The 12,949-nt window shown below is 30.7% G+C and overlaps 5 protein-coding genes across 5 annotated transcripts; 4 read left to right on the top strand and 1 right to left on the bottom strand.

Moving 5' to 3' along the window:
• Window positions 1-42: 42 nt before the first annotated feature.
• Window positions 43-2,788, top strand: OCT59_004436 (uncharacterized protein; the record flags this gene model as incomplete). Its single annotated transcript, XM_066148268.1, has 13 exons — window positions 43-217; window positions 292-469; window positions 551-678; window positions 784-893; window positions 966-1,052; window positions 1,131-1,215; window positions 1,298-1,474; window positions 1,541-1,594; window positions 1,658-1,705; window positions 1,774-1,926; window positions 1,994-2,240; window positions 2,307-2,533; window positions 2,763-2,788. 13 exons carry the CDS (start codon window positions 43-45, stop codon window positions 2,786-2,788), a joined length of 1,695 nt encoding a protein of 564 aa, XP_065996887.1.
• Window positions 2,789-2,891: 103 nt separating this feature from the next.
• OCT59_004437 (uncharacterized protein) lies at window positions 2,892-4,721 on the top strand. Its single transcript, XM_025316367.2, has 6 exons — window positions 2,892-3,307; window positions 3,393-3,419; window positions 3,480-3,705; window positions 3,915-4,076; window positions 4,138-4,281; window positions 4,352-4,721. Exons 1-6 carry the CDS (start codon window positions 2,934-2,936, stop codon window positions 4,427-4,429), a joined length of 1,011 nt encoding a protein of 336 aa, XP_025180741.1. The 5' UTR covers window positions 2,892-2,933; the 3' UTR covers window positions 4,430-4,721.
• Window positions 4,722-5,480: 759 nt separating this feature from the next.
• On the top strand, window positions 5,481-8,917 carry OCT59_004438 (uncharacterized protein; the record flags this gene model as incomplete). Its single annotated transcript, XM_025316368.2, has 2 exons — window positions 5,481-7,694; window positions 7,755-8,917. 2 exons carry the CDS (start codon window positions 5,481-5,483, stop codon window positions 8,871-8,873), a joined length of 3,333 nt encoding a protein of 1,110 aa, XP_025180742.2. The 3' UTR covers window positions 8,874-8,917.
• Window positions 8,918-9,110: 193 nt separating this feature from the next.
• On the top strand, window positions 9,111-10,977 carry OCT59_004439 (uncharacterized protein; the record flags this gene model as incomplete). The annotated part of the gene is made up of 8 exons (XM_025325554.2): window positions 9,111-9,187; window positions 9,258-9,270; window positions 9,350-9,353; window positions 9,428-9,610; window positions 9,703-9,840; window positions 9,909-10,642; window positions 10,881-10,887; window positions 10,971-10,977. The coding sequence occupies exons 1-8, from the start codon at window positions 9,149-9,151 to the stop codon at window positions 10,975-10,977; spliced, it is 1,125 nt and encodes a 374-aa protein (XP_025180743.2). The 5' UTR covers window positions 9,111-9,148.
• A 594-nt stretch (window positions 10,978-11,571) lies between these two features.
• Window positions 11,572-12,225, bottom strand: OCT59_004440 (uncharacterized protein; the record flags this gene model as incomplete). The annotated part of the gene is made up of 3 exons (XM_066148269.1): window positions 11,572-11,689; window positions 11,784-11,836; window positions 12,190-12,225. The coding sequence occupies 3 exons, from the start codon at window positions 12,223-12,225 to the stop codon at window positions 11,572-11,574; spliced, it is 207 nt and encodes a 68-aa protein (XP_065996888.1).
• Window positions 12,226-12,949: the final 724 nt, after the last annotated feature.

Below are 12,949 nucleotides of genomic sequence, written 5' to 3' on the forward strand. Positions count from 1 at the left end.
TAATAGAACAAAGATTTAGCCTATAACAGTTATCTGTTAGCAATGTGGCAACTCGGTCGCTTTTTATTTTTTATTTTGTTATTTACATTTGTCGAGAATTATCAACATAATGATATTTTTAAAGAATCACTTACGATAAAACCACTTTCAGACGGAAAATTATTGACCCATTTTCAATTCAATGTGAGAACTAGTGAGATCAAGGAAGGCAAAGCTTGTATGAATGCAAAATCTCTTTTTTTGTATGCAGCAATTTTACGAATTGATTTTTTATTTTGAATATTTTTTCAGTCAGCCATTATAAGTTCTTTCCGCGCGCAATAGGTCAAATCATTCAGAGCTATAACGCGCGCGAATTGCACTTGACGTTTACTCAAGGACGATGGAATTATGAAGATTGGGGTTATCCTATTGTACCGTCAGCGGGAACCGGAGTAGAGCTTTGGGCATGGCTATGGAAGGATGGAAAGTACGTTAGCCATTTTAAAACGATGTTCTTTTCCTGTTATTTGATGAAATGTATTAATTCGATTTCTTATCATGTTTTTAGGTTGGATAAAAATTGGAAATCACTGACAAATGCTCTTGCCGGCCTTTTCTGTGCTTCTTTAAATTTTATAGATGATACGATTACTGTTCAACCGAAATTATCATTTCGACCAGAAGGACTGTATAATGGTGAAGATCTAATCATAATATGGTCCGCCTTCATATAGAATTATCTTTTCAACAAGGTCAAATAAAAATAAATTCACATTGAATAGATTTTTATTCATTATATAGCTACGGAATTATCTGCGCGTGCTGAACTGAGATATGGATCCTTACCTCATGAGAATGTTTGTACAGAAAATTTGACACCATGGATTAAACTTCTTCCGTGTAAATCAACAGTAAGTTAGATATTTATTAGTTATCCAAAATAATTATTATTTGTTTTACCTTTTTAATTCTTTTTAAATCAGTCTGGAATAGCATCACTTTTGAATGGGCACAAGCTGTATGATTCTAATTTTCATTCAATGTCCATTCACGTGCGGCCGGTATGTCAGGTATGAAATAAAATGAATTGATTTTATCTTAAGAGTGACTTTAAATCTTCATATTTCTTTTTCATTTTAATAAAATAGGATTTGGAATGTCTGGATAGACAGTTAGAAATTGTTCAGACTGTATCTGCTGTTGTGGATCCCGTAAGAAATTCAGGGAAAAGGGGTCGGTAATCCGTTAAATTATCTTGTTACAGGTGTAACCTTTAATTGAACTTCTTTAATTTCTTTACTATTTATATTATAAGATTGGAGTTTGGATCAGATTTTTGGAAGACGACTTTCACAAGCTTGTCCTTTGGCCGAAGAAAGCAAATTGGAAGTAATATTATCCGAAAACGGTGATTATAAACTAAGTCCAGCTGTGGATGATGTTACTAAAAATGACGGCGATGCCACTATTGCGTTATACAATCTCAAAACTTGTAAGTAAATAGTTTTTATATGCAACTAAAATAATGTCAATTAATATATAACTTTTTCCTTTACAGTACAATTAGAAACTGATATTTCAATGACATGGAATGAAGATGTATTCAAATATAGTAAGAACCAGTGTTTTTGGTTTCTTTTACCACCGATACAATTTGACAACTCCTTTTTTTTAGATCTTAATTATGAACAACCACGTGTTTATGCACATCGTTTTTTTACAGGTGATCATTATAGTCTATCTAATAATATATGCAAACTTAGCTAATTTTTTTTAAAAAAAAATTCATAGGTTACGGCCAAGAACGAGGTGGAATTAAAGTTAATATATTTAACAAAAGTACAAATATGACTGTGCCAATAATATATTATGATGTTATACCATGGTTCTTGAAATTATATCTTCATACGTTAAAAGTACAAATAAATGGAGAAGAAGTGCGAGGTATTGAGAATTAAAAAGATATTATTGTTAAATAAATTAAATCATTCTAAATAAATTTATTAAATAGATAGTCCTGTAAGTCCCATAAAAGATTTGTATTATCAGCCAGCTGTGGATCGTTCACGGCCAAATGTTATTGAAGCGGAATTATTGTTACCACCTAATTCCATAACGACTCTGTCAATTAATTTTGACAAAGTGTTTTTAAAATATACCGAACATCCACCGGATGCAAACCGTGGCTTTGACATTGGTTCTGCGGTAATATCATCTATAGGTGAAGGTTTCAACCACTTGCACGATTTTATGACAAGGTAATTTATAATTCAAGTAATGTCATTTCATTATATTATTTCCATTGAAGTTTTTTTTAAAATAAGGAATGAAATTCCTACACATAGAAATTGCTCTGAAGACATTCCAAAAGCAACATGTCACCATTTCTTTATCCGCGTTTATACAGAAACACTCCTTGTTAGTCTTCCTACACCAGATTTTAGCATGCCGTATAATGTTATAACATTAACGTGCACGGTTATTGCGCTTTTCTTTGGGAGCACGTTTAATTTATTGACAAGAGATTTTGTTGCATTACAACCTAATGAAGGTAATAAAAATAAAGAAGGTTAAGACTAAATATATAGATTTTACTATCAACAGTATCATCGTCCCTGAATAAAAATCAAATTTACAATAATCTGTAATAAATTATCAGAGCATTCAAGAGTTAAAAATTTTTTTTTTGATTACCTTTTTTTTACTTCACTTTGTTTCAACTTTAATAAATCAATATAATCAAATCTGTCATTTAGACTAAAAGATTCTGTTTTTTTTAGTAAATCAATATAGATCAAATCTATAAAAATCTGTCATTTAGACTAAAAGATTTACCGACTCGGAAATGTTGTCGGTGTCTAGATGATCGGCTATACTATCCCGATTGTGTAGAATTTATCTAACCTACCGATAATCTATCTATATGAAAGTTCTTTTCAAAAATTGCAAGAATGCAGACACGTTCACAAACTCGAAAAATGGCTGCTAAACTTGCAACAAAAGTAGATGATACAGCGCAGGCTAATAGCAGCCTTACAGGACAGAGCGGTTTCCCTGAACAACCTCAAGAACAGAAAGCTGCGCCAGAACAAGAACAAATTCAGAAATCTGAAGAATGTAACGATAGTGCAAAAGATATAGAGCAACAGGAAGATGAAAATGCCATAAATGACGGTTGTGAGGAAGACATAAGGCAACAGGAATATGAAATTTCCATAAACGATGATTGTGAGGACGACGATGATAGTAAAAACGAAGAGGAGATGGAGTCGTTATTATTAAAAAAAGCCGAAGAATCTTTACGGACAAATCAAAGTGCAAAAAAGTGAATATTATGGATATTAACAAATTGTATTATATTATCTAATTATAATCTATATAAATCATTTATCTATTATCTTTAATTTTAGTGACAATAAGGTGTGGAACGAATTCAGGTATTTGCTGAAACAATTTTTCGTAACATAATTGTCAAAATAATTCATTATGTCTTGTAGCTTCCCAAGTTTGAATGTTGGTGTTTCAATCGATGAACAACTATATATCAAGAGGCATCCTGGGGGTATTGTCACGCTACGGCAGGATGAAATAAGTCAAGATGGTTCATCGAAGAAGCATAAAACTTCCAATAAAACGGTACAATCTTCGTCTAAAACCGCATCTACAACTGATGATAATGATCAAGATTCATATGCAAAACTTAGTAAGAAAGAAAAACAAAGAGTATGTCAATTTTTTTTTGGGGAAAACAGGAAAGAATCATTATGATGACAATTCTATTAACTCTAGAGCAGTTAAATGACTCCGTACTGGGGTTTATTCTGTAGTGTTAGATTTATTAATAGTCATAGTTACACTGACCCATTTGAAATTTAAAAAATTCCATGTTAGTTTAATTTCGAACGAAAATGCTAACGGTCAATTTGTTTTAGATACGCGAATCAACAGCTGGACCGGGATGGTTTGATATGAAGAAACCTGAAATTACACCTGAGATAAAGCGTGATCTCCAAATTATTAAATTAAGGAATGTATTGGATCCAAAAAGATTTTACAAGAAGGATGATTCAAAAGGGCTACCAAAATATTTTGAGGTAAATTTTAATTTTTTAATATTATTATAATAGTTCAACTTAACATTTTTTTTTTTGAAAGATCGGTACGATAAAAGAAGGGCCGGCAGAATTCTACTCTTCCAGGATACCGCGAAAAGAACGAAGACAAACAATAGCGGATGAACTTCTGACAAATGAACAATCTAAACGCTACTTTAAAAGAAAATTTTCCGAGATTCAAGAGGTTTGTAAATCGGGTTCTTATCAACTTCCTTAGTGTGAATTTATATTGAGATGTTATGTTTTATTTGTAGATTAAGCAAAGTGGGGGTAAAAAATACTACAAACAGCTCAAGGCGAAAAGAAGACCTAATTGGGAAAAAAAATTTTAAGAGTGCAAAAACTGACATGGATAAAAATAACGCCTTAAAAATTATATTACTGGTGTGAAAGTTGTTTTTAATTATTATAGAAACCTTTTTGAAAAGATTTTGTGTTTATAGAATCAAATATAATACAGATTTATTTAGATTTTCTTCAAATTCTCTAGAAAATACTGACCATCTTTTTCTATCAAAGTCTTCTTCAGAAACTTGAAAAATATTATTCACTTTTTTCTTTTTTCTAATTCTTTTTATTTTTGTATTAAAAACTAATTGAATTTGTTTAGTCTTATTCCTATTCAATTTAATTTGAGTTTATTTCACGGGGAAATTGTGGATATTCATGGCTGCGTCGTAAAATCTTGATATTCCCACATGTGACTCTTAGATAACTTTTTAAATCATGATAAATTTTTAAATAAATCATCCGTGGGAATATCAATAATCATGAATGATAATTTATCTGGTTGATCTGGGTGGTAAGTGGTAGCACGTAATATAATATATTATTTCGTATAATTACAGAATATATTATGATAAAGTTTTGAAAAAATAAATACAGTAAATAAGATAAATAAATGAAATATAAATAAATAAAAAAAAAAATAATTTTAAAATTAATTTAAATGTTTAAAATATCTTCAAAGTTTTACGGCTTTGAATAAAACTTAATTTATTTATACATACAGTATATAAAAGAAAAAAGAAAAGCGAGCAATTCGATAAAAACAGAAATTTTTATTTCTTTTAAGTAAAAATCGAACCAAATACTTACTAATATAGGAAACCGAAAGGTCGGATTGTCGATCATTTATTTGATGATCATAAACAGTTCATATAACATCCGTACTTAAGAGATTATCACAAAATCGTGTGAAAAATTTAAATTTATTTTTTGTTATCTTGTTTGCAATTCAGACTTTTTTGCATTATATCATTATCATTATTATACCCATATTTTTTTTATAAAAAAGCAATGATTTCGACCGACTTCTCAACTAACCGATAAATTTTTTTATGCTTTAAATTTTTTATTATAGTCCTTTTTTCTTTAAAAGCAATGAGCATCGGATATACATCGATATCTTCTCTTGATGAATATGAATTGGAGGATAGTCACAAGATAGTATTGAAATATACGCGTCGGCTTGAAAAGGCTACAAAAAATATTCATGGCCGTATAAATTCAAACGAACCATTTGTTACGAGCGAACAAAGGACTTATATGAACGAAATCGCAAGAGTTGACCCTAATTTGCTTGATGATATAGTTAACCAACTCATAAAAAACAATAGGCTTGATGAAATAACTTCAAAGAACATTATACAATTACGCGAAATTTTTATGGAAGAGCTGGTCAAGGCTTATGCCAACTTATCATTTAGTGACGAGGATGAAGAATGGGAATGTTCGCTTAGTCAAATAAGTAAAAATCTTCCATCTTCACCTTTAGCATCGATATCAAAATCTCCAATTGAAAATCCTTGGATTACAAAAAATCACTTATCTACTAAAATGCCAGGAGAATATGAAAATTATGTCGAAGGAAAAACTTTTTTGGATAAATTTGAGATTATTCGAATTTTAAAACCATTCGGACCGATTGAACCAACAAATAATCTTTGGAACAATATTAGAATTAACTGTGGTGTAAAGACTCATGAAGTTTTGCGTGAAGCTTGCAGAGATTACTTTTCAACTCTCTCAAATGTGAACGCTTTTGTTGAGATGACAAGGCTAATAAACCGTAATCTCGTCAATGTATGGTCTTTAAGTTCAAAGGAATTTCCAAAAATTGGTTCCGGAGTCCACGTTCTATATTCGGGAAATGTTATGCTTAAAGAAAATAAGTTGATCTTAACATTAAATCCTCCCAAGTTAGGTACTTCCAAAAGATATTATAGAATGTTATCATCCGAAAGATTTTTACATTTAAAGGTTAAGGATATCAATCACTTGGATGATAATCAAAAGCTAAGATTGAAAAAATTTCTGTTATTTCCTCTATCGTTGGCGGGAAGAATATATGAATTTTTATACGCTAAATCTGATAAGCTATATTTTTTTGCAACAAGTGGGTTAGACATTCCTGATCATATTTCAATTTGGCAAGCGATTAATTATAATTTACCAATAGAGATCAACAAAAATATGACAGCTACGAAGTTTTTCTCTCGTATATCATTAGGATTTTCTAATTCCACACCTTCGATCATCTTTGAACAAAAAGAAATCCGATATGTTAAAGATATTACAATCAATGGTTGTTGTTACACTGATGGATGCGCTGCAATATCTCCAGCTGCTATGAAAGAAGTAGGTGAAATTTTGGGATGTCATGAAACTCCTTCCGCAATCCAAGGCAGAATTGGGGGTGCAAAAGGCGTTTGGTATATTGACCCACACAAAGACTTGAGTGGCAATAAGTGGATTGAAATACGTGAATCTCAAATAAAGTATAAGCATAATTTTGATAGTAATTTTGTTCACTTACGAACTTTAGAAGTTTTACACGTCGCATGCTCACCAACATCTCCTGGTGCCCTAAATAGTCAGTTCATTATGGTTTTAGCTAATGGTGGAGTATCAGTTAGTGTTTTTTTTACAAAAATGAAAAATTATATTGAAAAAACCAAATCTGAGGTTGTTGGATGTGATGATCCACGCGCTTTAATAGCTTGGATGACAAAAAATACTAATGTCATGAGAAAAAGATTAGAGCGTTTGCACGATCATTTCAAGGATGAATCAGATGATGAAAATAATGAAATAGATTCATCAATGGATTTAGGATCTGAGATATATGCCATGTCGGGATTTCCAAATAGTCCATCTGAAAAATGTATTCAGATGTTACAGGCAGGATTCACACCTTCAACATGTCCTTATCTGGCAAAAAATTTAAAAATTGTACTTTCTTCAACATTAAAATCGCTTTTTACTAAGTATCGAATAAATATTCCTTCGTCTCGCTTTTTAATTTGTATTGCCGACCCGACAAAAACTTTAAACCCGGGAGAAGTTTTTATTCAATTAAATAGCGGAGCAGGACGTGATGAAAGTACTGGATTGCCATTTGGAATTATTGAAGGTGAAGTGATCTTGGCTAGGAATCCATGCAATTTACCTTCCGATATCGTTAAAGTCAAAGCGGTCAAAAATGCGAATTTGTGCGATTATCATAATGTTGTTGTATTTCCTGTAAATGTTGATTTGAAAGACAATGTTCCATTAGCAACTCATTTAAGTGGAGGTGATTATGATGGTGATAAGGTAAATCTTTTTTTTCCTGTAGATTTTTTTTCCCCCATTCTCACATATTATATTTTATAGATTTTTTGCTGTTGGGATTCGGAAATTGTCAAAGGTTACAAAAACTCCCCACTTTTACCACTCGATTCAAGAGTCAAAAATGCGTTTGAAGAAAATAAAGAAAGTATAGATTACTTGTTATCTTCTTCGGATTCCAGCCAAATTGGATCTAAGTTACAAGAAATTATTTTGGATAATTATTTTAAAGACCTAGAAACACCACGCGGTCTTTATGATTATTGGCATAAACTTCAATCCTCCGAATTCGAGATTCCCAATAAAGAGTCAGTTTATCTTGCTCAAATGTGTGCACAACTTATCGATGCTACTAAGCAAGGACTTACTATCAGACCAAGCGTTCAACAAAGAGATAGTGAGATATTCGGAAAACTTTCAGTTCCTTATTGGATGGGAAAAGATCACAATAGTTTTAAGGATCGATGTAACATCAAAAAGCAAGAAGGCACCAATAGAGGTAACTTTGGAGTTAAAAGTATGATGGATATATTATGTTTCTCGATTGAAAAAGAGATGAATCAAGTGAATAGCAAAGATTTTTCAGTAACGGAAATGAAAAGAGGACCAGATCCACATATTTATAAATTCTGGTATAATGAACTGACTCGTGCTCAACAAATGGAAGAAAGTTTATATGTGGAAGATTTGAACCTTATTTCAACGCATGCTTTACAAATAGCCCAAAATTACAATAAAAAATATGCTCAAACATTCTGTGATCGGGATAGAAAAGAAACTGAACAACGACCAAGTCAATATAAGTTAAATGAAGAACTTAAAGGCATTGATTACGAATGCTTAACAAAATTTTTAAACACGCCGCCAATTGAAAAATATAAAAGTAGTATTTTAAGATCGTTGAAAGACCGAAAATCAACTATTCGTGAAGATCCACTTTCAATTTTCGAGTTACAATTGAAAGCTGCTTCGCTCTATCTCTCTTCGTTTAGTAAAAAACCGGATGGACAAGTTTGTTGGGTAATTGCATTTCGTATTTTATGCAATATTAAATCACAAATGTTAGAGAGTGAACGAAATTTTTCTGTTGGGGGTCCAAGATCGATAATTGATGATGTTTGGCAAGCATTAATGATAGATAAAACATTCTTAAAATATAGATAGTCTAAATAAATATTGAATACGTTGACTGATGGCTAGTCCTTGTATAACTTGAATTTATTTGTCCAATCATGTTATTTTTCCTCTACTTTTTTTTCTTGCGGATATTTTTAATGTGTATAAAATTTTGTTGATTGTTGCCACGCATGTGATTCGCGGCGTATAATAAAAATTCTTTGGCGTATCACATGAGATTTTTAGTAAAACTATAAATAAATGTGGGTTTTGATTTTCTCTTTCAAGTAAACGTATTAACGGCTCACTTAAGTTTTTGAAGCATGTATCATCCCCCACGTGGCGGCGTTCGAGGCGGAAGGGTAGGTGAAGAAATTGCTATTAGTTTATTACTATAACGGTAACAAAATTATTTATTCCATATAAAATTAGGATCAGTTCAATTGTACGTAAAAACAATATTGTTTAATATTTTTATTTCAAATAAGCTTGTCCTAACAAATTTTTTCGTTAATAACTTATAGGGGAGTAAGTCTTATTCGAGAAATTTAGATAGTAAATATGTATAAAATTGTAATAATTTTAATTAAAATAAATATTAGTGATGTGAAGACCGATAAACATAGAGAGAATTATCTTGGACATTCGTTACATGCACCAGTTGGAAGATGGCAACAAGGCAAGGATCTTACATGGTATGCTAAAGAAGGGAAAAAAGATGATTCACGTATGGAAGAAATCAGGGCAATTAAAGAAGCTGAGGCTGATGTTATGGCCGAATTATTGTAAGTTTTACAGTGAATCATTTGGAATAAAAATTTTGAATATTTTTCTTATTCAAATATTGTTAATTTTTAAATAATGAATATATACAAAGAGGAGGTGGTAAAAGAAGAGTAGTTACAGGGAATGTTACTCAACAGGAACTCACTAATGTTTTGAAAAGACAGCAAGAAGATGAGGAAGGTGATGATCTTAAGGAAACTATTCAAGAAGTAACTAAAGGATTTAAGAGGTGAAAATTGAGTCGTTTGTATATTCTTAAATATTTAAAATATTAATCCTGTTATATTCATTTCAAAGTTCGGGAAGATTATCAATTAGTGAGATGGTTCCAGACGATACAAGATTAGTTCCAGAAGATAAAGGTATTTCAACTACAAGTTGGAATAGTAACAATATGGCGGAGAGTATGCAAGTGTCAACGATTCAATTAGAAGATAGGAAGAAATCAAAGAAAAAAAACAAAGAAAAAAAACAAAGGAAAAATAAGAAGGATAAACACCATGGTAGCAAGAAAAAGCACAGTAAACGATCAAAGCGTGATTTGAGTGTATCCCCTTCAAAATATGATGATGCAAGCAATGAATCAATTCGCGGACGAAGTCGTTATCATAAAATAGATGATGATCATACAGGTAACCGAGATCATAGTGGAGAACCTAGACCATACTCGTATTCAATTTCACCAAAACGCGATATGAGACGATATCGTTCTCGATCTAACTCCCCAAAGAGAGATATACGGTACCGTTCACATTCCAAATCACCAAAGAGAGATGCGTTACAGTATCGATCTCGTTCTAAATCTCCAAAGAGAGATGCGTTACCGCATCGATCTCGTTCTAAATCTCCAAGAAGAGATTCGTGGCATAGATCTCCGGTAATACGGCATCGCTCCCGTTCTCCAAGTATAAGATATGCTCGTTCACGATCTCGTAGTCGTCATTCTCCATATTATCATAGTGATGATGATAAACGTAAATATAATGAGTTTAAAAGGTATAGTTATGGCAAAGGGAATGATAGAAGAGACCGTAATTATACCAGAAGATCAAGAAACTATTAAAAATAGCAACAAAAAGGAAGATATACAAAATTATAAAATTATATATTTTATAATAACTATTAAAATAATTACATCTTATTAAATATAATGTATAATTCCTTTTATTACCTACAAAAATCTTTACGTTATTTAACTCTATTATTACATAGCAATAGTATGAAAAAGAGAAATCTTGTTAAAATTAGAAAAGTTAAATTGAATTTTAGGTGAAAGGTGAGCGATCATTTATCTTTTACTTGAAGAAGAATTTGGATATCATGAAATAATATAAGCGTAATATAACTTTATGTTTATAGTAAATAGGTTTATCATCGTTTATAAAAAATCAAAGTTTGAATTAAAAGAAAGAAAAATAGATTCAAAAGAATGCAAAGACTTACAAAATTATTTCCAAAGCATGTTTTTATTCAAGTATTTAATTACACTTTATTAATTATTTTCGATTTCACCATTTTGTTCTTTTTTTTCAATTTTTTATTAATATGTCATTAATTAACAATAAAGGACCAAAATTAATTACCGGATCAAAAATTGAGTAACAAAGTACCTCATCAAGAGAAGAATCATTCGACAAGAATACTTATGAGCCGATAAAACCAGTATCGGGAGTATTATAAATCAATATTTGCAAAGGAAATACAAATATCTTTCTTTATGAAATAATAAAGACGATTTTATAGTGACGAAAAAAGACGAACAATATGATAACAATATTATCAACATACAACAAAAAGAAAATTTTTTTGTAGTTCCATCGTACTTTAGAGATCACAAGGCCAAGATCAATAGAAACACTTGATTTACCGCAATCATAAGCAGGATGTGATAGAACTTATTTTGTTGTATCTCGTCAACCAAGGATTAGATCAAATAATCGAAAGAAAATGATTTAAAATATCAGTACCAATCATTCGTTATATAATTAATTACATTCACCTTTCGTTGATAAATTAAACAGGAAGATTCAGTAAATCTTCTCCCGACTCTTGGTCTCGGAAATTCCATTAGCGTTACTCTTAAATTAAACATCAAAAAAATTTTTGTTGATTAATAGAATATCATGAATTAAGAACAATAAATATGAAAAAACTTTAATGAAAGAATAATACCTGATAACTAATGATCTTTCTATATCAGCATCTAACGGAAATAATAATGAATACTTTATTGATAACAAATTGAATATACGCTTTCGACACAATTAATTTACAATATCGATTCTACTTATTTATCGATTAAACATAAATTTAAAATTAAAATTAGATTAGGAAAAGCTCCCAATATACGCCTTTAAAAGGTTATTAAAATTGATAATATTGTAACAAAATACGAAATTTTCCTCCTACCTATCTAAAATTGATATTCCGAACTCTTTCCTTTATTTAATAAATTCGTATACTCGATCTTGCGGCTCAAAAAACGTAATTTATGCAACTTCTAAATACGGATGATTCTTTTAATTTTTATTCCTTTTATTTACAACTTTAAATTAATTTTCTAACAATTCATTTTTACTTTACTATAATTTGATGTTTGTACGGATTTTTCCATTAAAAAAGTTTGTCCCAGAATATTCTGCCTGTATCATTTCGGATTTGGAAAATGATCGACTCTATCCGTTTAAATTGTGAGTGCAATATGAACTTCCATAAGTATTCAAATCAAAAATAATAAATTACAGTATAGTAAAATTCTTATTCATTCCGCACATATTACAACAAAATAAATTGGTATTTTATTAACTAAAAGCCAAAATTAGAATATAAAATAAAACGAGATCATGTCGAATCGGTTCCCCGTGATTTCATTTAAATGAAAATTGTCTACCATTAGCTTGAAGGACATAATTATGCACATGTATCAATGATCCAGCATAATATTTTTTGCTGTAATGCCATAATTTTTTTTTTACGGCTACAGCATTTCAAATAATTTTGACGTATACCGTAACGCTAACGCCATAATTGGGAACATGACAAATTTGAAATAGAAAAGAAAAATGTGCAATGAGTTTCCCCCCTCTTACTGTAGTTTCCAAAAAATAGATTGATCCACATTCAACCAGAACAAATTGCAGATAAGTTTTCTATTATTGTCAATTGATCTCAGCTTTCTTCATGATTTTCAAGATGCCGTTAAATGTTATTAGAGCATTAAAGATGTTGTTAGTTTAAGTCCTTCCCTCATCGAATGTGGCTCTTTTGATTCTAAATTTAAATTTCTACTCATGTTGCTTTCAGTGTCTCTGATCTTTCGCTAATAATCCTTTCGTGGC

Source organism: Rhizophagus irregularis, chromosome 12, assembly GCF_026210795.1.
Source record: "Rhizophagus irregularis chromosome 12, complete sequence".
NCBI lineage: Eukaryota > Fungi > Glomeromycota > Glomeromycetes > Glomerales > Glomeraceae > Rhizophagus > Rhizophagus irregularis.